Consider the following 26,942-nt stretch of genomic DNA (forward strand, 5'->3'; position numbering starts at 1 on the left):
ATATAAAATCTGAGCTTCAATTTTCTGATCTGTGAAATGGGGATAAGACCAGTGCAGGATATATAAGGGAGAAATTATATATATTAATCTATCAGAGCAAAGTTCTATGTCTTTGTAGCAGTGCCTGCTGTATAGTTGGAGCCGCACAGTTGGTGGTTGCTGGCGTCCCTTACTTACCGCCAGTTTGGGTGCAAAGTAAGATGATAATGATTTAGAACATTGTGCACGACTCAGCAGTCAGTAATGAAGCAGTTGGCTCATTTCTAACCCCATAAACCGAGAGGAAAGTTACCTGTTGTAGTTTAACTTCTTGGCCTAGTGGGGCTGTTGGCAGACAATGTTAAATATAGGAACACTTGTGTCGAGAAAGGCTTTTTCAGAATAGTCCAGCTGTCAGGTGTCTGCATAGACTGCTTGCCTGGGGTATGTTTTGAATTCTGGGTTATTTCATTACATAGAACAAATTGGATTTGTCACTGATGACCCAAGCACGTGCTTGGCCTCAGCTCTCACAGTTGTGGTCCAGGCAGTGGCGGGGGCGATCCAAGCGGAAAGAAAGTGGTGGGCTCTTCCTGAGCCTTCCTGGGACTCTCGCATGGCCGCAGTGCTTCTGCTGTGCACGTGGGGCGGTACTACTGTTATCGCTTCCGTTTTTCAGATCAGAAATCTGAGGCATAGGTAAGTTAGTATGTACCAGGACTCAAAAGCCTGACCCCGAAATCCATATTCTGCTGCACTCCATCAGTGGGCTGTATCTATTTTGTCAGGGTTTTATTTTTGTTTTTCCCATTTAGAAAGGTGTATCAGAAACCAGATTCTTAAATTGTATTTAACTAAATTAACACAAAACAGGTCCTTGGGAATCCCTTTGGAGATTAGCTATTTTGAATTAAGTGGTATTTGAGGACTGTTTTGCCACACTGCTTGGGAAACAATCACTACAGCCAATATTTAATTAAAATACCTTGTGCATACTGGTTATTTTTTCCTCCAGGGCCATTAAAATACTTTTAACTAAAAATTTTTTTTAATTTTCTTAATTAAAAAATTTCACTGTATTCTTGAATGAACAATTTTAGTTGAATTGTATTCCTTTTCTTGTTTTGGTTATCATATGAAAATGTAAGGTCAGTAAGGAAAGCTTTATTTTAATATGACTGCTGTCTTCATCTTCCTTTTCCTGTTTTTTTTCATCAACTGGAAAAGAAAGATCAGTTCTCCTGCCTGATGTGATAAGCATGTTTTGGTGAATTGATGCACGATTAACCAGTTTCTGTTAAAACTCTCCTATGGAGATGTGTGTCCATATGACTTTGTATTTCCTCTCATACCTAACTGCCGGTTTCCAAGCTTTACCACTCCCTTGTCTTTTATGGCCTTATCTCTGTTTATTTGAATTAGGTGCTCTCTGCTACCTCTTTCACTTGCTCTTTTTCTGTGCCATTCTTTCCCTTGCTATCCTGTCTAAAACCAGGCCCTAGAGAAACAGAAAGAATACATTGCCTGCCTTAGGAATGAGCGAGATATGCTCAGAGAGGAGCTGGCTGACCTGAAGGAGACAGTGAAGACAGGAGAGGTACGTTAGCTTTAGCCTGGAGTTCGAGTCCCTCACTGCTTTATTCTCCCTTCCTTTCATCCTGTTATCTTTCCCAGCCCGAAGACAAACCAGTGTTCATTCTTCAGTGCAGATTTGGTAGGTTTCCGTCATTTCTTCTACGGACCTATATTCCGTGTAACTAGTTCTGACCCGGTGTTACCTGTGGCAAACATATTGTCGCAGAGTCACCTCACAGAGCGTACTGCTTCCATGTGGGCCATGTTTTGTGACGGTGGGTTTTTTCCTTCTCCACAGAAACATGGCTTAGTTATAATCCCTGATGGCACTCCCAATGGTGATGTCAGTCACGAACCAGTGGTTGGAGCCATCACCGTGGTGTCTCAGGAGGCTGCTCAGGTCTTGGAGTCTGCCGGGGAAGGTCCACTAGGTAAGACACTGGCTGCTGCTCTGCTGGCTTGGATTTACTGTCCTATTAGACTTCCGGCTTACTCATATCCCATTTTGGAAAACAAAAACAACACAAGAGCTCTCTGAGGTTTATCTAAATTCTTAACAGGAAGAAGTCTGGGCACAGTGTCTTTAGGCATCCTTGAACTTGGGAAACCAGCATCTGGGTCATTGTAAGGCCCCTGGATGGAAGCACTGTTGGTGTATACACATTGCTTTTTTTTTTTACTTAAATACAAACCTTCCTGGAAGAGATAATCCAGCATGTGTATCCCAAGGAACCTGTGGGCTGGTAGGGGACTACCCAAGTATGTTTTAAGTATCTTCTTCCCAGAGAATCTGGTTTTATGCTCTGCTACTTATCCCAGGGTTTTGTAGCTCTTTGCCAGTGCATTTCTTAAGGCAAGAAACAGGTAACAAGAAGTCAGATCTTAGAGGAGTGTTCTTTCTAGAGCAGGGCTTCTGAGCCTCTTAACATCTAAGCCTCTTAAATTTAAGCCTTTGAGACTTTAATAACACCTCTCCCAGGAAACCACGCAGATGCCCATCCGTTGGCTCCACTAAGAATTCTGCTCTAGAGGAAGGAAAATGGCACAGATACTCTTAACACCAGTTCACTTTTTTAAAAATTTTCATATATGTGTAGGTTTCCTAGAGGAGTGGGACTTTTTCAGTTAGTAAACACATTCTCTAATGCACAGAATTGCAGAAACAGAGCACTTCAATATAGCAGAGGATGCGGGCTAGGCACAGGGAGCCGCTCTAGAGAAGGCACTGAGTGTGTGGCTTTGGGCGGGGGGCAGCCCAGGGCTTCCCTCTGCTTGTTTGGAAGGTACTGGGGAAGCCAGCGCTTACATTTGGCCATGACCCTAGTTGGTTGTGGGAAGCGCTAGCTGGGTGTCGGCTGCTGCTTTTGCTCACCTATGGTCCCCCGAGGGGCTTGTTTTAGTGGCATGCTTGGGAAGCAGCAGCCCTCCCCCCAGGCCAGGAGGGAACCCTAGCAATCCTGCTGCCATGCCTCAGATTAGCCCTTGACTGGACTGCCTGCAGCTTGGAGTTGGTCCCCATTTCCCTCCACTAGCCTGCATGGGCCTTTGCTTCTTCAGCATTGTGTTCCCATTTTCCCTGTTTCAGCCTCCCCATCCAGGCCCCCTCGTACCCCATCTTCTTCTCTCCCAGATATTGTTTGCTCTTGGGAGGCTTAAACCTGTGGGAGCACCCAGCATTTGAGTTGTCTGTCTGCTGGTGAAAGTTTGTACATTTTTGAAACAAGGAAGTAATCTTTGTACTTTGGTTTGTCTTTCAGTGGAAAATCACTGCCCTTGGGAGCAAATGTTGTATTTAGTGCCTTGATAGCTATTCGTTGTGTGGAAATATGTGTTGAATGATTTAGTACTTTTCCTAAGCACCGTTAACTTAAGCCTTTGTTTCTTTTGATATTGACAGCTGTAAGTTATCAGATAATGTTTGCTGTTTTTGAATTTCAAGAATAATTTTTAATTGTTTTGGTACTATATCATAACCAATTCAGTTTACAACCTTTTCCATTTGTTTTAGATGTCAGGCTACGGAAACTTGCTGGAGAAAAGGAAGAGCTACTATCACAGGTAAAGGCATTCTTCTCACTGGAAGGTAATGTTAATTTAATGGACTAAATAAATCACATGCCAGAACGTTAGTGAATTAAAATGTACACAAGAAAGAGATTGGCTTATTTCAAACATCAGTACTCAAGATTTGAAGGATAAAAAGATAAATTCATGTTTTGCCTCTTTGTTGTTTCCTGTTCTTTTAAAACAATGCATCAGATGTGGAGTTTGAGGAGTTAAAATAGTTCTACGAAGCTTGTTAAGACAGGAGTTCCCTGCTCTGCCACCTCACCTTTACCCCTGACCATTCCGATTGGTTTAGCAAATTCTTCCCATGTGTGCTGTTCTTGTATGTTTCTATCCCACACGCTCACGTTGCTTCTTGGTGGTCCTGTTTTGGGCACTGTTGGCATCCCTCTGTGGAAGATGACCATCTAGGCTTCTGTCCCAGCACACACACCCGTCCCATCAGCCCTGTCCTCCTAGTGAAGGCCCAGTGCGCATCCCGTCCGCGCGTGTCATCAGGACTCGTAGGCGTAGGCGCCGCTCGCCATGGAGCCCCGCAGCACTCCAGGGCTGCCTTCCCTCTTCACAGCTCCGCTCCCCCGGAGTGAACACTGTGGCTTTTCTTTTCCTCTGCTTGGTTTCCTGTGTATTTATTACCAGGGTAGCTGCTGCGTCTGCAACATGGGTTAATCTGTTCTTAGTGTTTTCAGATGCACCAAGTATTCTTCCAGTTCCACTTGTTGGTTCTCAGAGCATCCAACCTGGCCCCCTGGGAACTTCATGCCTGTTCCCTCCGTGCCCAGCTGGGCTGCCCTTCGTCGCCACATAGGGTTTCCACTGCCTGGGGTTCATGTTGGATTCCCTTTTTGCAATGCCTTACGCCTTCCTCCTTTTCTATTCATTCTCTTTTTGGTACATCCCCCGGCAACTTCCTGAGCAAAGGGTATATAGGCTGTAAATTTTTCTTAACTTTGGAGGCCTGAAAATGTTTTCACTTTACCCTATTACTTAACAGTTTGGGTATAGAATTCTTGGTAATTTTCCGTCTTCTTTTTTTTTTTTTAAAGAAATTTCTCCACTGTCTTCTGGCTTCCATTATGGAAGTCAGCATATTGACGATTTCAAGGGCGTTCTGATTTTTCATCTTTTGTATGTGACTCCTTCCCCTCTCTGGCAGCTTATATCATACTTTCTCCTTCCTGTTTGGAAGTTTCACAGTGATGTGGTCTGGAGTTGTCTGCATGGTTTGGGCCCCTGTCAAATCTAGGAATTCCTATCCTTCAATCCTGGGAAAATTACTTGACTGGTTTTCTCTCTTCCCATATTCTGTTCTCTCTTTTTGAAACTCCTATTCAGTCATTCGAATGTTGAATGAGATTCCACTCTTTAACAGGCTCTGTGAACGGATCAGTTAAATAATCCCTGCAGTAGTAGACCTTACATTTCTAGTGGGAAGAGACCAGACAATAAACAATAGATGGAATGAATATGTAAGTTATATGGTATGTTCGAGGTTTGCGTGACCACACTTATTCTATGCGTTTCTCTAGCCACATTTAGTGGCCGTAGGTGCAGGCGTGTGTTGGTGGAGTTGGATGTTACCCGGGAGTGTAATTGGGCGGAGGGAGGTGAGGGCATGTGCAGGAGAGTAGTGATAATGACCTCGGAGATGAAGTGGGTATGAGGCTAATGGGTAATCCAGGAAGATATCAAGGCCCAGTGGAAAGATGGGAAACATCAGTGGGATTGAAGGACTGGGATTTGGGTTCCTGAGGGAGCTGGAAAGACCAAGAGTAGAGGTTAGAGAGAAGATAATGGGACTGACTCATGCAGGGACTGCACTTAATCGAGTGGGAGATCCAGTATGTGACTGTGGGAGAGCAGTGAAGCCAAGAGGAGAGAGACGGCAAGATCCTTGGAGAGGAGGTGTTCTGGAAACTGCCATCAGTTGTAGGAGAAATCCTCCATCTGTGAATCTTGAAATTGCTCAGGCTATACTTGAGCACAGGTCGGGAACTAAATGGTGAAGAAGGAGTGGGGTAATGGCAGTGATGGGGAGTGGTTGGTATGTGGAATGGGAGGGGAGGAGGTCAGGAAGCAGGAATTTTAGGGAGCACTGAGGGAGAACAGTTGGGCAACAGCACAGAAAGCAGGTTATATGTTTTCAGGCTCAGTGGTAGGAGGGCTCTGGGAGAAATTGCTAGAGGGTCAGAAGGCTGCAGAGGGAACAGGCTTCTCAGGGGAGAGTGGGTTTCTGCTAATGCACTAGGTAAAGGGACCACTCAGGAAAGAGACTGAGAAGGAGGGGAAATGGTAATCCAGAGTTTCAGGCATTGGGAAGGGTTAGGAGGTGCAGATGGGGGAGATGGCTGTACAGAGTCCTTAGGGGAAGAGTGAGGAGGATAACTGTTCCTGAGATGGACATGATGATGGGGGATAATGAAAAACTAGTCCTGGTTCACTCAAGGCAGATGTTGAAAGGGTAGAGGTTTCTGGGAAGCATGGGTTTCCTCAGTGCAGAGCTCGCCCTTTCCCCACTGGGATAGTGGCCCACTTGGTCCTGGTGTCCAGGCTTCCCCTTGACCACTGCTGATGGGGTCCCCGCTAGGGAAGCCCCCTTGTCTGAGCATCATACTCACCCTTGGCCCTTGATAATGAAGGGCGAAGGAGGCCTGGGGAGGCTCGTTCTTGGTCCCAGAGGCAGCTCCCCCTTGTAGTTCTGAGCTGTAATGCTCCCCAGATCTCTGCTGATAAGAGTTGTAGGCATTCAGGGAAACCGTGGCTCTGATTTCTGAAGGGAGGGGCAGTAGACCTCTGGGATCAGCACCTTAACTTTTTTCTCTCCTGTTTATCCATCCCTTTTGATCTCTTTCTCTACTTTTAAAAGATTTTCTCAACTTTATCTTTGAATACTTCCATTGGGTTTGTGTTTCTGCAGTCATTTCCAGGATGTAGATATTTTCACTTACCTCAGAGGATATTGATAGTTTGTCACTGTTCTCTGCTGTTTCCTTCCATCTGCATAGTTTATTTCCTACCTGATGCTCTTTTATGTGTATTTATTTGGCCCTAAGTTTCAGGGGGTGGGGTGGGGATTAAAACGCCGATGGACAGCTTTGAGCATACGTAAGGCTGATGTGGCTGGGTGTTTTGTTGGGAAACTTTGATGTGGATATGTTGGTCTTTACTTTAGACCAGCAGACAGTTCTGCAGGCAGACATCCCCTAGTCCTCTGTGTGGGAAGCAGTCCTGCTGGCAGCATTCTGGGGACTGAGGCCGGCCGGACTGGGGACCTCAGCATCAGTACATGTCTGTCACCTGATCCCGTTCTCCATGCGTGCGGGGCTCCTGTCTCCGCTGGGTCTTGTTTTTTCCCCACACTGAGTCCCTTTGTATTTGATTCATTTTTAGCTTCTTCAGTTTGCAAATTAAAAAAAAACCCCACAGCTTTCTTAAGGTATAACTGGTCTAGAATAAGCTGCTCGTACATAAAGTACAAAGAAATGTACCTACCGTATTAGTTTCTGAGGGCTACCCTAACAAAGTACCACAGACTGGGTGGCTTAGAGGAACAGAAGTGTCCTGTCTGCGCAGTTTCGGAGATTAGCAAATGCCCAGGGTCGGGTGGCAGCAGTGTTTGTGCCTTCTGAGGCCTGTGAAGGGAAATCTGTCCCACACTTCTCTTCTGGCTCCTGGTGGTTTGCTGGCTGTCTTTGGCTTTGCTTGGCTTGTGGATAGCATTGTGTCTTCACATCGTCTTCCCTCTGTACGTTCCTGTCTGTCTTCATATGGCATTCTTTTCAGGACACCAGTCATACTGGATTAGGGGCCCACCCTATTCCAGCATGATCTCATCTCACCTTAAGTAAATGCATCTTCAGTGACTCCATTTCCAAGTAAGTTCACATCCTGAGGTACTGGGAATTAGAACTTCAACATATGAATTTTGTAAGGACACAACTCAACCCATAACAATACTCATGAAACCATGACCACAGTCAAAATGGTGAAAATATTCAAAACCCTCCAAAGTTTCGGTGTCCCTTGGTAAATCTTCCTTCCTGAGCCTCCCTCTTTCCCCCTCTCCAGGCAACAACTGATCTGCATTCTGTCACTGTGGATTAGTTTCCATTTTGTGGAGTTTTATATAATTGGGAATTATATAGTATGTCGTCCTCTTTTGTCTGGCATCTTCTACACAGTGTACTTATTTTGAGACTCAGCCATGTTGCACGTATCGGTAGTGCTTTCCCCTCTCTTGCTGGGTAGTAATTCCACTGTGTAGATGTGCCAGTTTGTTTATCCTCCTGTTGATAGACATTTGGATTATTTCCAGTTTGGAGCTATTATGAATAAGCTACTGTAAACATCCTTTATTTTGGGTAAAATAAGGCGGATCAGCTGTGTAGCCAAACTAAAAAATACATTTCCAATTATTACTGCATACAGAAGTTTTTCTAAATATTTAATCTAATATTTAAGTGTTAATATTTAATACTTAATTTAACATTTTAATTAAATTTACTTATTAATTTTAATATTTAATTGAATTCGAGTTTTAATATTTAAGTTTCCTAAATATTTTTTTTTAAAGATTTTATTTATTTATTCGACAGTGATAGAGACAACCAGCGAGAGAGGGAACACAAGAAGGGGGAGTGGGAGAGGAAGAAGCAGGCTCATAGCGGAAGAGCCTGATGTGGGACTCGATCCCATAACGCCGGGATCACGCCCTGAGCTGAAGGCAGACGCCCAACCGCTGTGCCACCCAGGCGCCCCTAAGTTTCCTAAATATTTAACCTAGAACATTTACCCTAATTCTAAGACAAAACACAAACATCTAACTGCCCGTGGAATTTTATTAAAGATGGAATGAAGGTAGTGAAGAACTCTGAAAAGATCTGCCGTTCCACCAGCCTACACAAATCATAAAATAGGTCTGCTCTGACTGGGACACCTGGTCATGGAGCTCACTCCTTCTGATGTTGTTCCCAGTTTGTCACTAGCACATCTGGCCGTGTGGCCCCGTGGTAGTCACTCAAGTTCTGGGTGGATGACTTGTGTGGCCGAGGACCCACGTTGTCCTGTGGATCTTGTGACCGACCCCTCTCTCCACTTCAGATCCAGAGGCTGAAGCTACAGCTGGAGGAAGAGCAGCAGAAGTGCTCCCGGAGCGAGGGCTCGGCGGCTGACATGGCGGGGCTGCACAACGGTTCCGACCTGCAGTTCATCGAGATGCAGAGTAGGTGCCGGGGCCAGGCAAGCGCCGCTATGCTGGGAGGCTGCCCGTCTTGTCATGTGCATTTCTCTAGTGCAGCCGTGTCACAAAGATTGCTTAGTCCTCAGCGAGCCCAGAAGGTAGTCCTGAACCATGGTACAGCCAGGTAGAGGCTTCTAGTAGCCTCTGCACTTCAGGGAATGGATTGAGAGGACTGGGTTAGTGCTCTTCTCCCACTGTGCAGTGATTTCTAGAAACATTTTGGAAACAGTGTCCTCCTGGCACTGTCCTCTTCCACACGGGGTCAACTGTCAGATCCCATACGGCACCCTTCCTAACGGTATTTTGCTTGTGGAATCTATTTGGATAGTGGAAGGATACATTTGGAACTAATTCACACTAATGTTGAATAGTTTCAGAACTTTGCCAGAAGTTTTCGTATTAACCAAATTAATCTTTATAGATGGAATTTAAAACAAGGCCACAAAATAAGCCTATTCAGTTTACCTCATGGAGTTTTTCTCCCTATTTTTGACCCCATGTTGTTTTACAATGCCTGTACTCACAGTAGTAATCTCCATGATGTGAGGAGGTCAGCAGCCATCTGTATATAGTTAGATAATGTATCGTTTATGGAAAGGGAAGACCTACTTTTTTTTCAATTTGAATTGTGGCTTTTCTGATAACTTATCTTAAAATATCAGTTATTTCATGGCCTTTTCATCTAAATATTTTTGCATTAGGCTAAATAGAAAAGGCTTCTTGGATTAAGGCTTTTAATACTATTAATACTGGCTTTTGAGGTTGGTGTCATGTCCTTTATTAGGTATCAGTTGGGACCCTCGTGACACTTCCTGTTGAATATTTTGTTCTAGAAATACTTTGGCGTGGGGGATAGATGAAGATGGGCATGGTGAGAGGCAGGCTGACTAGCGGGGAGGCTGTGATGATCAGCTGGACCAGTACAATGGCTGCCAGAAGTCTTAGAGAGGGGCAGGGGGTAGATTTGAAAGAGATTGGCCTAAAGCAGCAAATTCAAAAAGGGGTCACACTGAGGGAGAGCCGGCATGCCTTACGTGTGAATGCTTCTGGGGCAGGTGGGTGTACCCAGAGTGAGCTGTAGAACAAGGTGGGCCCAGTGGGATCTGACAGACTGGGCCTGGCTGGCAAAGGAAGCCCGGGAATGTAAACATGGTGTGGTCGAATGGAATTTCATGGCAAGCCCAAAATGGCAAAGATGAAGGACTTACAGTCTTGCAAACAGGAAGGAAAGTGAGGTTTGCCATGAGAAGGAAGCAGCACATTGTGATAGTAAGTGGCTGGGATGAAGAATTAAAAACTCAGATCCTGAAGCTTCTATTTTAGAGCCCAGCAGTAGGAATTCTTGTCTCTCACTGCCAGAGGGGCCTTTGGGGCAAGAGTTTTATAGGTAACGGTAGCTACCAGTGAGAACCACCTCTCGCTGAAGATTATGTAAGTAGTTGTAACCTCACTGATGTGGAAAAGCAGAAAAGTTCTCAAGTTAGGTAGCTTAGATTTGGTTTATCTCCTGTAGGCCTTATGATTTCTACCCTGTAATAATTTCAGAGTGATTTTTATTAAATTTGGTTTGCTGGAGGGAATTTTTAAAGCTCTCATTTTAAATGACTTCTAAGGTCAGAGTACAACTAATGGTGTAGAAGTCTGCCCATCACATTATCACAACAGGCTACTGAAAAGCATTTCTTTGAGCAGGTGTTTATTAAGCACATGCCCAGAGCCCTTGGTGAGATACAGAAGTAGACTGAAGAAGGCAGAGCCAGGGCCCCTCTCCTCACATACAGGTTTAGAAGGCACGATCAGTGTTAGCAAAGAGTGCAGATAAAACGCGACAGGGAAGGTGAAGTTACAGGGAACTATGCAGAGTCATGACAGGGTTGCTGAGGACTTCAGTCAGAGGCAGGGAGAGCAGGGCCCTCGAGGTGTGGCAGCCGAACTGAGCTGGGGAGGCAGGAAGGTGAGGGAAACTGGAAGCTCTGGGGGAAAGTCAGCACGTAAGGTTGGTGGGGGTCACGGATGCACTGACAGGGCTCCTTGCTCCAAGGTCAGCCTTCCCCCACCATGGGGTAGAGAGAAAATTTTCTTCCAACTCCCTGGTCCAAGGGATGCTGGGATTAGGCTAGAGCTTCTGGCAGGAGAGCCGTTCTAGAGCCCAGGCTGTGCTGTGGCCGCCCCATGGGCATTTGCGCTTTGTCTCCTTCCACTGCACAGTCCCCTCCTGGGCTGCAGAGGCTGTCACCGCTTGAGGTCACACCTGCTCGCTGACAGGTGATTCACTATTCTCTTTTCTTCTAGGAGATGCCAATAGACAAATTAGTGATTATAAATTTAAGCTTTCAAAGGCAGAACAGGATATAACCACGTTGGAGCAGAATGTAAGTACTTCTTCAGTGTGCTACCAAGTGATTTACACTCCCTTCGAAACTTCCTGCATCTGAGTGGCTAACTCCAGGAGCACCCTGGTTTCTTTGGGCTGCCTCTACAGTGGGGTCAAGTAGAAAAGCCAGCAGAGAGAACCTGGCAGGACACTTAAGCCTTCTGTTAGCTGTAAAACGTAGAAGACAATAGCTATAATTCTGGTTTTTTTCCAGGTATTTCAAGAGACTTCAGGAAGACTGTAGTTTGAAAATCCCTTATTGTATATTCTAGAGAGTCTAAAAGCTTTTCCATTTAGTGAGTCTTGTCCTGTCATGTAACTTTGGCACTTTAACAGTATGTTCACCATAAACTTAACATGGGAAATTGGCTCTATAATGACTCTCCAGCTGTAATCCTCTCCAGGGACATTTCTTGCTCTATAAATAGCTGTCGGGTTCTGAAAGGCCGTATGACTCACTGTGAGGGGTGACTTGGGATTTGTAATGACACTGTGTTTCCATGTGGCTGCGAGAACGGGGCTCCTGGTGCCCATAAGCAGAGGCCCGTGTTCTCTTGTTGACAGATCAGCCGGCTCGAGGGCCAGGTGCTGAGGTACAAGACCGCCGCGGAGAACGCTGAGAAAGTGGAAGACGAACTGAAGGCAGAAAAGAGGAAGCTACAGCGAGAGGTACCTGCTTTTGCTTGCTCACTTTCCTACAAAGAAAAGATCCTTCACTCCATAAGGAATTGGATCCTGGGTCCAGTCTTAAGGCAACAGCAATGGAGTCTCTTACTCTTCAGTGTTGGTTTTTGACCTGCGCAGTGACGGCCATTTACTTTTAGGTTTTGGTCAGTTAGAGACTAGAGAAAGGATAGGTCTCCCTTTTGTTGTAGAGCCAGTCTGTTTCCCCACCCGTTGTCTGTCCTTTCTGGGACGGAGGCTCAGTGTCCCTGTTCGGCACCGCCAGCTGGCGGAAGAGACAAGGCCGCGGGGTGCAATGCAAGGCCGAGCTGGCAATGCTTCCATTTCCCGGGGGTGGGGGGAGATGACTCAAGTGGCAGTGGGGTTCATGTGTGACCATGAGGTGACTGGGCTCTCCCTGTCTGCAGTTACGAACAGCACTGGACAAGATTGAAGAGATGGAGATGACCAACAGCCACCTGGCCAAGCGGCTGGAGAAGATGAAGGCCAACAGGACAGCACTTCTGGCCCAGCAGTAGGAGGCCACTGTCCAGTTCGGGTGCTGCTCCTGGGGCCCCTCCCAGAGGGACTGACTTTTTGTCCATTGACACAGACCCCCTTCAGTACTGTTTGAGTTTTGTCATTAAAATAGCCACCTTTGTATTTTATAATTTATGAGAGAATGAAAAAGGTTTGAATCTTCATGAATGAACACTTTGGATTTCGTTTGTAGTTTGATTCTAGACTAAGAACTGGTCCATGCTGTTTTTATTTTTTATTTACATAATTTTAGAATCAAGTTTACTCACCATTTTTCCCCAGCTGCCTCAGTGACTGGGCACTCAGAGGCCTTGGCACGGGTTCCGGAGGACAGCGACTCTGTGAGTGCCCAATGAGATAACTTGGCTGGAGACCTCGGAAAACACAAGTGCCTTCTCCATGGTGCAATTCAGACGTCAGTCATCTCCAGCACTCAAAAGACACTTACCCTTAATATCAGATAGCATTTATATTTTAGTGAAGAAACAAGTTCACAGGTGGGGAATATATGTTTCACTCAAATTTCTATGTTTGGAGTAAAAAGCCTTTTTTTGTAAAATATTTAAATTTATATAAGAAAATGTTAGAAAAAGATATGGGGAGTGTATATAAAACTTGCTTTATTGCATGTGGCCGGGAAAGTCCAAAGCCTCACACTCTTAAAGTAAGAGTAGGGCCGTTTGTCTTCAACATCAACTGTGCTGTATCTCATGTAAAGTATCTCATCTGCTGCTGATTATGGAAGAAACCTCAGACGAGCCCGGTGGGGGGGGGGCAGGAAGGGGGGAGGCCGGCCTGAAGACTCTATTAAACGCACCCTCTTGCTGACCACAGCTGGCTACTGACACATTCATTTTTGTTGGAGGAGCCTTTAAAACACCTCAAGGCAGCCATACCCACCCCTCTTGCCCCCTCTTCTTTTCTCTCCTCCACAAGGAGAATGATCTGGAATATACGGCTTTTTAAGAAGTTCAGTTTCATCTGTAAAGGCACCCGGTTCAAGGGGCTTTTATCATCTAGTACGGCCACTCTTCAGGATTTGTGATCCTCTTTTGCCCTCAGAATCGAGGTGGTTTTATGGAGATGGCAGCTGTATCTTCAGAACAAATGCTGGGGGAAGTCTAATGAATTAAAGGCACGTGAGAGAAACTGAAAGTTTAGACTTTAAACTAGATACTAAAGCTAACTTGAATGTGAAGAAAATCTCTACGAATTACCTCCTTCTTCAGAGCAATGAGCTTATTTTTAAAATATGGAAACCACTGTCCTGGATGGAGGGGATTTCCTAATCTCCTATAAATTTTCTCTAGTCACAGCAGCAATCACCCGTGCGGGAGCTGCGGGAGAGGGCTGAGGCAGCGAGGTCCTGGAGCCCCACAGCTGGGCTGCTCAGCCTGTGCCCTGCTGGGCTCACTGAGCCCCACTGCTGAGCCGGCCTGTTGACTTTTTGGAAGTTCTATGTGGTAGAACCTGACCTCACCCTTTTTGTGGAACAACAAATTTGTCTCTTCTGTTGTCCCATTCTCTTCCAAAGGGAATGGCTTCATGTCTTCATTAGGTAAAGTTCCCTGTTCTTTCCCATGGAATGTTCTTCACTGAGTCTTGTAATCTGGATTTTACCTCAGTACTGTAGGCGTTCTTCCTCCCCATGCTCACTGCACATTTCTGTTAAGGCAGCTTATTGTATTGGCATGTACAGCTTAAGTTTGTGTTTTTAGGTCATCCTTCAGACAAGAATAACTAGAATTTTATCTTAAGCTGGTAGGATTCAGATCCATTAACAAAGGGGGCTCACTTAAAGTGCACACCAGTTATAGACTCCATCAGGACCGCTGCCTTCTCTCAAGTTTTTTTTTTTCATTACAAATTAATTAGCTTTGGTTACATACAGTAGTAACAGATTATCAATTCAGCTTTCTCCATACTCAGTGTCACCAGAGCCTCTTACATGTTCGGGACCTCTTTTCCAAGGCATGTGAACCAACGTAATCTGTATCAGTTGATATTAGAAATTTACCAGAATACACAAAGAATCAAACCAAAGCAAGATTTATAAAATCTTCAAGGCCTTCTTAGAATTCTTACCAGATGCCCAGACGGCTTTCAAACCAGTTTTGGATTCTTCAACCCAATCAGGTATACTGTAGGTGAAAATGGACCGAGAAAACCTTTCAAGTATAGTGAAGTTAAATAAGAAATCATGTTAGGACACATCTGACAATTTATTTCTGGTTGATCCACCAAGCGTGAAAGAGTGCTCCTAGTTAGAGGGCAAACGGGAGTCTTCATCCATAAGACCTACCCTTGTGAGGACACCGTGCAAGAACCGCACCGCTCAGTCTGCAAGTGAGCGTGGTTAACACCGCTCGAAGACTTTGTACAGATCGGGCAGGTTAGCAAGCTGTAGGATATTTCCATCTTCTGTGAAATGTTTGGGAGGCAGAAGATGTGAGCGGAAGGCTTTATAGACGATGTGTTCCACAGTCCACTTCCAGGGCTTTGCAGAGGAGCCAGACACTTCACTCTGGAAAAGACGTGTTAGAGGTCACAAGCCTCCCTGTTTGCCCCGCTCACATCCCACCATCTGTGGTTTCCTGGCTGACCTGTACTGGGCCTGGAAGTCTTGCTGGTTAAAATGGGCTGTTTTACCTCATGCTGGTGAAACATCCTCTCTGGTCAGCCTCTCAGGGATCCTACAGCCCTGAACGTGCGAGAGGAGACAAGGGGAAAAGAAGGCAGAGACTTTCTCCCACGGAAACTTTGTTTCCATTTGGGAGGAACAGTTGATTGTAGCAGGATCTAACATAATGTCTGATCCTATGATGTTCAGCCCGCAATGCATGCACCCAAGCCCTTTTTGTTTACAGCTGATCTTTAAGAAGAGCTAGGGATCAGACGTCAGTACCACCCTGTGTGCCTGGCAGAGCAGTGGTCACATGTAAAATGAGCCAAAGCTAAAGGAGCGTGGGGAGACTGGGGCAGAACCTGAAGACTAGGGCTGCACACTTGAGGGCGAACGATGGGAGACGAGGGCTCACTAGCCCTGGATCGTCCAGTTCAGCCTCCCAGCTCACTGTGATGGCTTGTGTTTTCCCATTTGACAGGTACCGAGATCATTCTAGAGGGACCTTCCAAACCAGCAGAAGGAAGCAAAATTCACGAATAAAAGCAGACCATTATGTTTAAACCTTATGTGCAGTGAAATCCTAGGAATTCAGAGGCGGCACTCTTAATCATTTCCTAAAGGTTGTGTGAGGGCCCATCCCTGTTCCAGGAGCTAATGTGCGTCACCACAGTACCTGCTGGCCTGAGAGGGTTGACTCCTCAGATATATACTGCTTCCGAATGGAGTAAAACATAGCACATTCTTTACTGAGGCTTTCAAAACATTCCTTCTCTTCATCCCAGTTCACCTGGTCCAAAGAGAGAATTTAATACCTCAACATAGGTACTTGCTTTAGTAAACACATTTCATTTCCAAGTGGAGATCACAGACTACTTAAAGCTTTTTACATGTAACATTTTAGGCATTAAATCTGGAAATGAACTGCTGAATACTGCTGGGGTAGGTGGGGTAAGGGGGGGGCTTCAGCTGTTTTATCCTTTTCATCATTCCACGTGAAGGTGTGGTCCCGTGCCCTCTCCCTCCAGCCCACACGCAGGTATCCACATACTTAGGAATGGCTTGACCACTTGCCTCTGTGGCTAGTCGAAGAATGAAGATAGGCAGACCCTCCAAAGGGGGCACGTAGTTGTCGATCAGCAGGGGTAATCCAATCAGGTTCCCCTCCTGCTTGAGGAGAAAAGGCACGACAAGGAGACAAGAATTAAATTGTTAGAGTTTAACCAAGTTCCACTTCCCCAGTGCTCCCTCCAGGTCTTGTTCGCATGCCCGCACTTTGGGTGACCAGGTGCTTGACTGGGCTGGGCACCGGGGGCAGGAAAGCAAAGCGCTTAAAAAGAGCTTTTTGTATTGACATGAAGCAGGACAACTTCTTTCAATATGCTCGCCAACTAAAGAACACGTCGAAATGGAGACCCCAAAGGTTAAGAGGTAAGATGAAGAAATGAGAAAGCAAGTGGCCTGGCTTCAGCTCATTCACTGCGGCCTGTAGGGACTCTGGGATTCAGCTCTCCCTTGTCGGGGTCCTTCACCCCGGGAACAGGAATGGGCGTGAACGGATGACAAAATGGTTGTGTAACCTAGACATGCAAATAGGGAGTGAAGATGTGAACGGATGTCACATCCTGATCCTCTCAGAGGTGGGTGGCCTTCTTGTCCTGATCTCAAACCAACTACAGAACTTGATTCTTATCTGAGGAATACAACAGAGGCATAAAAATGGCTGTCACACACCTCATCGATTTCCAAAGAGAAATAGTCTGCAAGCATCTCAGCCTTCTTCTTCAGAAACTCAACAATGTACTCAGCAAGTCCTTCTTTGGGACCATCTTCCTCCGTCCAACCACTCTCAGGACTATCCAAGGCGAGCATGGCCAGGTCAAACAGCGGGTGCTGGCTCCTAGAATAGAGGCGGTGTTAACAGTGCATCCATGTGAAGCCTGTATTCCTTCCCACAAAACCACCACAGGCACACCTCGGAGGTACTATGGGTTTGGTTCCAGACTGCCACAGTCAAGGAATATCACAATATAGTGAGTCAGATGAATTTTTTGGTTTCCCAGTGCACATAAAAGTTATGTTTACACACGGGGCGCCTGGGTGGCACAGCGGTTAAGCGTCTGCCTTTGGCTCAGGGCGTGATCCCGGCGTTCTGGGATCGAGCCCCACATCAGGCTCCTCTGCTATGAGCCTGCTTCTTCGTCTCCCTCCCCTGCTTGTGTTCCCTCTCTCGCTGGCTGTCTCTATCTCTGTCAAATAAATAAATAAAATCTTAAAAAAAAAAGTTATGTTTACACACATATATATCCTATGAAGTGTGAAATAGTATTATGTCTAAAAAAAACAATGTACATCCCTTAACTAAGAAAAATGATTCAGCTGTAATCATCAAGACAGTATGGTACTGGCACAAAGAGAGACAGAAAGATCAGTGGAACAGAAGAGAGAACCCAGACGTGGAACCTCAACTCTATGGTCAACTAATCTTCGACAAAGCAGGAAAGAATATCCAATGGAAAAAAGACAGTCTCTTCAAGAAATAGTGTTGGGAAAACTGGACAGCCACATGCAGGAATGAGACTGGACCATTTCTTACACCATACACAAAAATAGACTTAAAATGGATGAAAGACCTAAATGTGAGACAGGACGCCATCAAAATCCTAGAGGAGAATACAGACAGCAACTTCTTGCTAAACATGTCTCCAAAGGTAAGGGAAACAAAGGCAAAAATGAACTAGTGGGACTTCATCAAGATAAAAAGCTTTGCATAGCAAAATAAACAGTCAACAAAACCAAAAGACAACGGACAGAATGGGAGAAGATATTTGCAAATGTCTCATGAGATAAAGGGCTAGTTATAAAGAACTTATCAAACTCAACACCCAAAGAACAAATAATCCAATCAAGAAATGGGCAGAAGACATGAATAGATATTTCTACAAAGAAGACATCCAAATGGCCAAGAGACACATGAAAAAGTGCTCAACATCACTGGGCACCAGGGAAATACAAATCAAAACCACAGTGAGATATCACCTCACGCCAGTCAGCATGGCTAAAATTAAGTCAGGAAACTACAAATATTGGCGAGGATGCAGGGAAAGGGGATCCTTCCTACACTGTTGGTGGGAATGCAAGCTGGTGCAGCCACTCTGGAAAAAAAGTATGAAGGTTCCTCAAAAAGTTGAAAATAGAGCTACCCTATGACTCAGCAATTGTACTACTGGGCATTTACCCCAAAGATACAGATGTAGTGAAAAGAAGGGGCACCTGCACCCCAATGTTTATAGTAGCAATGTCCACAACAGCCAAACTATGGAAAGAGCCCAGATGTCCATCAACAGATGAATGAATGAAGAAGATGTGGTTCATACATACCACGGAATATTATTCAGCTATCAGAAAGGATGAATACCTATCATTTACATTGACAGAGATGGAACTAGAGGGTACTATGCTAAGCGAAATAACTCAATCAGAGAAAGATAATTATCATATGGTTTCACTCATATGCGGAACTTAAGGAAAAAAACCCAGAATCATAGGGAAAGAGGAACAAATGAAACAAGATGAAATCAGAGAGTGAGATAAGAGACTCTTAATCATAGGAAACCAACTGAGGGTTGCTGGAGGGGAGGGGGTGAAAGGATGGGGTAACCAGGTGATGGACATTGGGAAGGGTATGTGTTGTAATGAGCACTGGGTATTATATAAGACTGATGAATCACAGACCTGTACCCCTGAAACAAATAATACATTATATGTTAATTAATTGAATTTAAATTTAAAAAAGTGAAAACAAAAAAAAAATGTGGGCTTCTGGAAAAAAAAATTACTGCTAAAAAATGCTAACCATCTGAGCTTCCAGTGAATTATTATCACTCATCACAGTTTGTATTATATACAAATACAATAATAAAAAAGTTTGAAATATTGCCAGAATTACCAAAATGTGACACAGAGACATGAAGTGAGCAAATGCTATTGGAAAGATGGTGTCAACAGATTTATTCAATGTAGGGTTGCCACAGACCTTGAATTTGTAGAAATGCAAGGTCTGTGACATGCAATGAAACACAAAATGAGGTGTGCCCGTGCGAAAACCACAAAGCCATGATCGTGACAGCAGGTGAGAAACCCCAAATCTAACACTCACTCCCCATCTCCCACAGAGAAAACACCTGAAAATCACAAGAAAACCTCTTCCTCCTCCTCCCCGGTGGCCACTGCAGCAGAGAGGATGTGATAGCCTGCTGAACAGGTGGGAAGGGGAAGGCCGTGTGGAGGCACTGCCCTCGTGCAGCTCTAAGGGCTCCATGCCTCACTGAAAACTAACGCAAGGGGACGGGAGAATCCGTTCAGTGACATCTCAGGTAAATCATCTGATTAGGAAGAAGACTGAAATATATGGTTAAAAATAAGATGCCTAAATTTTCTTCCATTTCTCCCCTTCCGATGTTACTATGGTCATACATTTTACTTTTACACATGTTACCCACAGAACACTCTTTCTATTTTTTCATAATAGAGTTGTCAGTGAAAGGATCCGACAATTTAAATGTTTATGGACTCAGTACCAGAGCTTTAAAATCTATGAAGGATCAAACTAATGGAACTGGCAAAGAGAAAAAAACAGATTCCCGCAATTACACAAGTTTCAATACCACTCTTTTAAAAAAAAAAAACTAGAAAATCAGGATACGGAAGATCTGAGCATCACTGTCAACTTGCTATACTTGCCACTCCACTCAAGCAGACCAGGCTACACAGTCGTTTCAAGTGTGCGTGGGCCACTGAGCAGCACAGACCATACTCTTAGTGATTTCTAATTCAGTAACAGGTATCAGGAAAAGCTCCAAGTAACTGGAAACAACATACTTCTCAATAACCTGTGGGTCAAAGAAGAAATCAAAAAGGAAATAAAGTATTTTGAACTGGATGAAAATGAAAACAACTTATCAAAATTTGTGGGAAGCTGTGAAAGCAGCGCTCAGGAAATGTATTAGCAATGAACACCTCTATTAGAAAAAAGAATGATGTCCTATCACAGTGACCTCAGCTTCTACCTTAAGAAATCTGAAACAGAAGAGCAAATTAAACCCAAAATAAGTAGAAAGGAAGTAATAAAGATCAGAGTAAATATCAATGGAATAGAAAACAGAAAAACAACAGAGAAAAATCAATGAAACCAAAAGTCAGTTCTTTGAGATCAATAAAAATAGACAAACTTCTAGCCAGACTGATTAGGTTAAAAAGAGAGGCCACACATCGCCAATATTGGGAATGAGAGAGGATCTAAACATTAAAAGAACTATGAAAAATACTATGAACAACTTCATGCCAATAAATTCAAAAACTTCAATGGAAAAATTCCTTGAAAGAAACCAAAACCAAAACTCCGTCAAGAAGAAAAAGATAACCTGAATAGTTACCTGTGAAAGAAACTGAATTTGTAGCTAAAAATGTTCCCATGAGGAAATCTCCAGACCCAGATGGCTTCACTCACTGGTGAATTCTACCAGAAATTTAAGGAATCACCCCAATTCTATACAAACTCTTCCAGATGATGAAAAAGGAGGGGAGAGCTCCCAACTCATTCTATGAAGCCAGCATTAATGCTGATACCAAACCAAAGACTACAAGAAAAAGAAAAACCAGTATCATTCATGAACATATATGCAGCAACTGTAAACAAAATTCTGGCAAATCAATTTCAATAGTATATAAAAAGAGTACAGTTCATCCCAGGAATGCAAGATTGGTTTTTAACATGAAAATCAATGTAATTCATTGTATTAAGAAATTTAAAAAGAATACCATGCAATTCTCTTAACAGATGCAGAAAGGTCATTTGAAAAAACTCAATATCCATTCCTGAATAAAACCAACTCTAAGCAAACAAGGAACAGAAGGGAACTTCCTCAATCTCATAAAGGACATCTCATCTCTACCTACAGCAGAAAGCATACTTACTTTGGAAAGACTGAATGTGTTTCCCCGTAAGATCAGCAACAAGGATTTCCATTCTCACTACTTCTATTCAACATTGTACTAAGGGTCTAGCAGTTAGGCAAGAAAAAGAAAAGCCATCCAGGTTGGACAGGAAAAATAAAACTGCCTTTATTCACAGAGGCTATGATCATCCATGTTGAAACTGATAGAAAACTGTAAGAAAACCACTAGCACTACTAAATGAGCTTGGCAAGGTTGCAAGGGACAAGATCAATGTATGTAAACACCTGTGTTTCTATATACTAGGAACACACAACTGGAAAATTTTTAAAATGCCATTTATAATAGCATCAAAAAATGTGGGATAAGAAGGGATATATCTAACAAAAGATTTCCTCCCCAAATTGCTCTGCGGATTCAAGACAACCCCAATAAAAATCCCAGTAGGCTTTTTTGTAGTTATGTCAGCTGTACAAAGATGATATGAAACTACATAGATAAGTAGTCTGATTTTAATTCTAAATTAAAATTAAGCAATGAAAAGGTCTTGGAGAAATGACCTAAGACTGTCAGTTGGGGTTGGTTGTGTTTGGGTCATAGGCCTTAGAGGATGTTTATTTCTATTTTTATCTCTCTACAAGTTTTCTTAAGTAGATATGTACTAACCAATACAATAATAAACTTTTGTTTAAGCTGGCTACCAAGTGACTGTTCTGCTTTGTATAAAACCGTGTTATAACTAAGGATACTTCCATATACAAATCATACAATACACACAATATCCTAGGCATATTTAGAAAAACTTAATATACCGCCAAGCAGATAATTAGGGTAGAGCTATTACTTTCAGAAATGACCAGGTGCTGGAAGTTTCAGAAGTGAGAAGCAGGAAGTAAACTTACCGAGAGTCTCAGAACACCAAAATTGGCAAAATCATAAATGAGTATCTGGTAGAACAGTTCTTCACTGAAAATAAAAATGAAGTGACTTTAAGAAAATGCTGAATCTGTGCTTGAGAGCCAAGCAGTCAGGACAAACAGAAGAAATAACCCCTGCAATATGGATGGGACACGCTGTGGAGACTTCCTGACAGTCTACAAGACCTCCTCCTCCTCTAAGGAGCTGGGACCCGTTGCGTGCTCCAGTCAGGGCTTCGGCTGGTGTTAGCACTAAGGCTAAGTCTCTAAGTCACCCAGACTCTGTCCCCACCCCCGGGTGCTGTAAAAGGCTGCTGAACTCCCTGTAGTGTGAAATGTAAGAAATTTTTGTTGGCTAACTTTTTCCCCCACTTACAAAGAATCCTATAAATCACTTTTTTTTTTTTTTTTTTTTTTTACAACTCACCATTAAAAATGGTATGGAGTATATAAGGAGGGCAGGAGACTTGCTAAATAATCACAAGTGGACACAAGGCAGAATTAGACCAGCTGGGTGTTTGATGATGCACTGGCTGGCAACGCTCTGAAAGCAGCTGTGGGGGATACAACGTGCTGGCCTTCTTACACAGCGCGGTGCTGAAATTAATGGCACTTTATAGTTCTTAAAGCAATCTGAACCACATAGGTCTGTTTAAAGCCTTCTCATTATCAATCAAAGCAGACAACGCATCTGCTATGCCTGCGTTACAGGGGGAAGCCGAGGCACCCAGCGAGTACCTAACTTGTCCCAGGTCAGAGCTAATAAGATGGAAAAGGAAGGAGCTGAATCCAGATTCTGCACTCTGAACCTGATTCTCAATCTGTTTCTTTTACCTCCTCACTGGGAAACCATTCACATTTATTAATAGCTGAAATTCTAACGCTGGCCTGGCTTTCTGTTTGTAAAATGAAAGAACCTGAACACAGTGTGATTTGGAGTCTTGGAAATGTATTTACATGCGATGGGAAAGAAAGAACAAGGGCAGCAGAATTCCCAACACATTAATAAGAGACAGCCCACTGTGCAAGCCAAAGGATTCTCAAAGAAAAGACAAGGGATCCTGAACAGAGCTGCACCAAGACGGCCTAGAAGGGGTGAGTTCTGAATATCCAAAGACATATGTGTGGTAGCAGTCAGCTCTGGGCTGGGGAAGTTTCTAGGTGAGGGAGGAAATTAGTTCTTATCTTGTGCGCCACCCCCAAGCAACGTATGGCGGCTGCCTTGCTCACGGGCTCACGAAGCACTGCGAGGGGTCAGGAAGACTTGGTGGGAAAGGGCCCCACAGTGGCCAGGTGATGTCTAGTAGATGCCGGGTGGCAGCACCCTCCCATCTGTGCCACCTAATTGAGAACAGATTTGATACAGGTTCTAGACTCACTAGGAGCTCATCGACCAAGGTCTCTGGGAACAATCAATAGAAATGTCACTGGCTATGTACTAGGCAAATGGCATGGCTTGTCAACCCCGCTGGCTCATGCGATGGCAAGAGTAAGCCTTGGAGACATTTCCTAAAGAGGAAAGGGGGCATTGGGTCTTCTTTCTCTTGCATCCCACATTACCCCGCTGCACAAAGCAGATGCTAGAATTCTCTACTGGCACTAAGCCCTCAACACCTGGTTCAACCACAGTGGTCAACATTTACTGAGGACCAAGAACCTGCCAAACATGAGGCTTCTCATGTCATTTCTTATCCTCACAAAACCCTGCAAGTGAAGTAGTAATTTCCAAATGTGCAGATGAGAAGTCTGAGACATAGTTTAGGAAAGTACCTTGTCCAGGGTGACAAAAATGGTAAATGGTTGGGCGTGGACTGGAAACCATCTGTCTGTCTCCAAAGCCTGGGACCTTCCCCAACAGCTCAGACTGCTCGCTGTCCCTGGCTTTTTGTGCCTGCGCCTCCAGACCATTCTTGTAGCAGCCCTGCTTTTGTCATGCACTCACTCATTTACCTCAGTTTGGTGGTGTTGAGAAGGTATAACTTGGTCTGATGCTGTGCCAAGGCCCACTGCGGATTCACGCAGCCCACAAAGGAGTGGTTATGCAGCATCTCTCGGAGCGCTGGAAAAGAAAGAGCCGGTCAGGAACGGCATCCCACCAACACCGCTTTGCAGCCCAAAGCACCAGAGCTAGAGACAACAAACGAGCACAATGCCTGCAATGTACCTCTTGCTGAAAACACACACAAATGAGGAATAAATGATAACTAATCTTTCAAAATGCAACAAAAACATTGCCCAAAGGTAAAGGAAAACTTTGCCCAAAGATCACACCCTAAGGCAAAGCAGGAAGCCAGAAAAGTACTGCGAGCTCTGAAGCCAGCTTCACCCAAAGGCACCAGAGGAACTACATGAACGCTAGACTGTGCAGGCTCTCAGGTGCGGGGAAAGAAGAACAAAAATGTAGGAATGGTTTGAAACGGGAAGTCTAATAGGAGACCACTTCCCCAGCATGTGAAGCTGAGATGCCAGGGGCCGCACCCTCAGGCAAAAGAGAAGAAATCCTGCTGTGTCCCGGGTCCCAGGGCAGGGAGCAGAACTGCCCACGGACCTCAAGCCTGGGTGTTGGGGGTAAAGAAAAAAAATCACAGCCCCGAGAATCTGTAACCACGAGCCGGTCCTCACAAGCTTCTGCAGCCAGGATTCACGCTAAGTGCATTGCCTAAAACCTTGTATGGAGATTTTAGTTTAACATTGATTCCAGGGCTGACTGTTCCTCCAGGTCCCTGATAGAATCAAATGCAAATTTTCTGCGGAGAAATTCAGTTTCAGTCCAGGCTTCAAATTATCTCCCACAGATAAAATACCAGAAGCTAGCAGTCAAAAAATTACAAAACACACAAAGAATGTAGCAAGAATCAGAATCCAGAAGAAACCACACGACCTCTGCAAAGGTTCAGAGACTGGAAACACCAGCAAAGAAGAGAAAATAAGTATGTTCAGGATGCTTAAGAGGGATTAAACAATGAATAAGTAGCAAGAGACTATCAGAAATGATCAAGATCTCCAAAAGAAACCAAATTTCTAAAAATGAAAAATATTGAACTTAAAAATCAAGACCGACTTCACAGCAGATGAGACAAAGTTGCCAAGATAATAACTGGTAGGTAGATCTGAAAAATTATCCAGAATGCAGCACAGAGAGACAAAGAGGAAAACTACAGAACTGCTTATGCAACATGGAAGATAATAAATATATAATATATAAATATATAACTCAAGTTCCAGAAGGGAGAGAGGGCAGGGGGAGATGATATTTACAGAGTTTGAAGACAAAAAATATCTGCGACTATCCCAGAAGTGACAGAAGACACCAAACCTCAGTTCCAGGAAGCCCAACAAACCCACACTTGGCATACAGAGATACTGCGGTACACTAAAGAAAAGAGATCTTAAAAGCACTCAGAGACATGAGAGAGATTCCCCACAAAGTAGTAAAACATAAGACGGTTAGCTGGATTTTCAGCAGTAAGAGTGGAAAATGATATCATTTTACCAAAAAATGATAGAACACCACCTCTGGTGCATTAAGAAAAAGTAACTGTCAATCTGGAATTTTAAACCCAGGAAAAAACACTTTCAAAATGAGGATAAACTGGACAAAACAAAACTCAGTTGGCCACCCAAGACCCCACCTAATGGATGGGCTTCAGGCAGACCATGAACGATCTAAGGGAAAGAATTATGAGCAAATAATATTCGCTAAATCCAAACAAAGTGACGATGACAATGTATTATGGAACAATTTGATATCCACATGAAAACCATGAATCTAACACCATACACCAAAGATGAATTCCAGGAGGACTAGGGATTTACGTATAAGCATTTTAGGAGACAATATAAGAATATGTCTTAAATTAACCCAGAGTTAGGAAACATATCCTACATTAGATTTAAAAAGCCAATCTGTAAAGAATAATTCACAAAACCTGCCTATGTTAAATCTAAGTATTTCTGTTCATGAAACAAGTATTTGTTTAAAAAAAGAAGAAGAAGAAAATGGATAAATCCTAAACTGGGGGAAGATGTTTCATGTAACTGATCATTATCTGGAATATTTGAAGAACTCCTCAAACCAGTCTGAAAAGACCACAAACCCAACAGAAAAATGGGCAAAAAACTAGAACAGGCACTTAACGGAAGGGGAAATATCCTTCAATTTATAGTAATCAGGGAGATGCAAACAAAACCACCATTAGCTACCATTCCACAAACACCAAAGTGGTAAAAAGTCTGACAAGACCAAATGTAGGAGAGGAAGTGGAACAAATGCAACTTCCGTGCCCTGTTGGTGGGGCCAATGGGTATGTTTATCTGACCCCTTTGAAAAACAATTCATCATCTTCTGACCCAGCAGTAGCTCTGCTGAGTATATACCCACAGCAGAGCTTCACCACCAGTGTGCCAAGCTCTCGAATCTCTCATGGCCAGAGCGGGAGGGGGTATGAGCAGGCAGGGATGAGGCCATCTGAATCCAAATGTCCTTCAGCAGCGGAACGAATGAACAAACATGCAGTCACAGTCACCAACTGGAATCTATCACACAGAAAAAGCAAACCAGAGCTATATGTAGTCAGATGGATGAATCCTAGAACAGAATGTATGTGTATGTATGTTTTACACACACACACATATACACACACCCCCCCAAAAAAACCCTTACAGTATAATTCCATCTATGTAAAATTTAAAACTTGCAAACTGAACAAATTTTTTAGGGCTATAAATATGGGTGGTAAAACTATATTAAAAAGAAATAACAATCATAAAATTTAAGAAAGCGGTTACCTCTAAGGGAGAAGGGAAGGGGTTAGTTTAGGGAGGAAGCACCTAAGAGATTCAAAGGTGATGAACCCACAATGCTCTATCTCTTAATCAGGTGTTCATGTGTTTTCTTGTATAGATCTTAGGTATGTATTTTATAAATTTGATTTTTAAACTTTTTTTTTTTTAAGATTATTTATTTATTTATTTGACAGAGATAGAGACAGCCAGTGAGAGAGGGAACAC

At 43.8% G+C, this 26,942-nt stretch overlaps 2 protein-coding genes across 9 annotated transcripts in view; one reads left to right on the forward strand and one right to left on the reverse strand.

The window, feature by feature from the left end:
- Window positions 1–12,606, forward strand: part of LRRFIP2 (LRR binding FLII interacting protein 2) — a 109,432-nt gene extending 96,826 nt beyond the window's left edge. For 7 of the 8 annotated variants that reach the window (XM_034662247.1, XM_034662249.1, XM_034662248.1 and 4 more), the window contains 6 exons: window positions 1,853–1,985; window positions 3,563–3,612; window positions 8,722–8,842; window positions 11,153–11,232; window positions 11,799–11,903; window positions 12,326–12,606. In XM_034662247.1, coding sequence (XP_034518138.1) covers window positions 1,853–1,985; window positions 3,563–3,612; window positions 8,722–8,842; window positions 11,153–11,232; window positions 11,799–11,903; window positions 12,326–12,436 — 600 coding nt within the window. In that variant the 3' untranslated portion in view covers window positions 12,437–12,606. Of the gene's footprint in view, window positions 1–1,474; window positions 1,577–1,852; window positions 1,986–3,562; window positions 3,613–8,721; window positions 8,843–11,152; window positions 11,233–11,798; window positions 11,904–12,325 lie in introns of all 8 variants that reach the window. The other variant, XM_034662254.1, reaches the window with a different exon arrangement.
- MLH1 (mutL homolog 1) overlaps window positions 11,159–26,942 on the reverse strand; it is a 47,378-nt gene continuing 31,594 nt past the window's right edge. The window contains exons 14-19 of the mRNA XM_034662256.1: window positions 23,883–23,991; window positions 21,918–21,981; window positions 16,795–16,953; window positions 16,135–16,227; window positions 15,737–15,850; window positions 11,159–14,961 (exon numbers count right to left, since the gene is read on the reverse strand). Coding sequence (XP_034518147.1) covers window positions 14,794–14,961; window positions 15,737–15,850; window positions 16,135–16,227; window positions 16,795–16,953; window positions 21,918–21,981; window positions 23,883–23,991 — 707 coding nt within the window. The 3' untranslated portion in view covers window positions 11,159–14,793. The remainder of the gene's footprint in view (window positions 14,962–15,736; window positions 15,851–16,134; window positions 16,228–16,794; window positions 16,954–21,917; window positions 21,982–23,882; window positions 23,992–26,942) is intronic.

This window comes from Ailuropoda melanoleuca, chromosome 6 (assembly GCF_002007445.2).
Source record: "Ailuropoda melanoleuca isolate Jingjing chromosome 6, ASM200744v2, whole genome shotgun sequence".
Classification (NCBI taxonomy): Eukaryota; Metazoa; Chordata; class Mammalia; order Carnivora; family Ursidae; genus Ailuropoda; species Ailuropoda melanoleuca.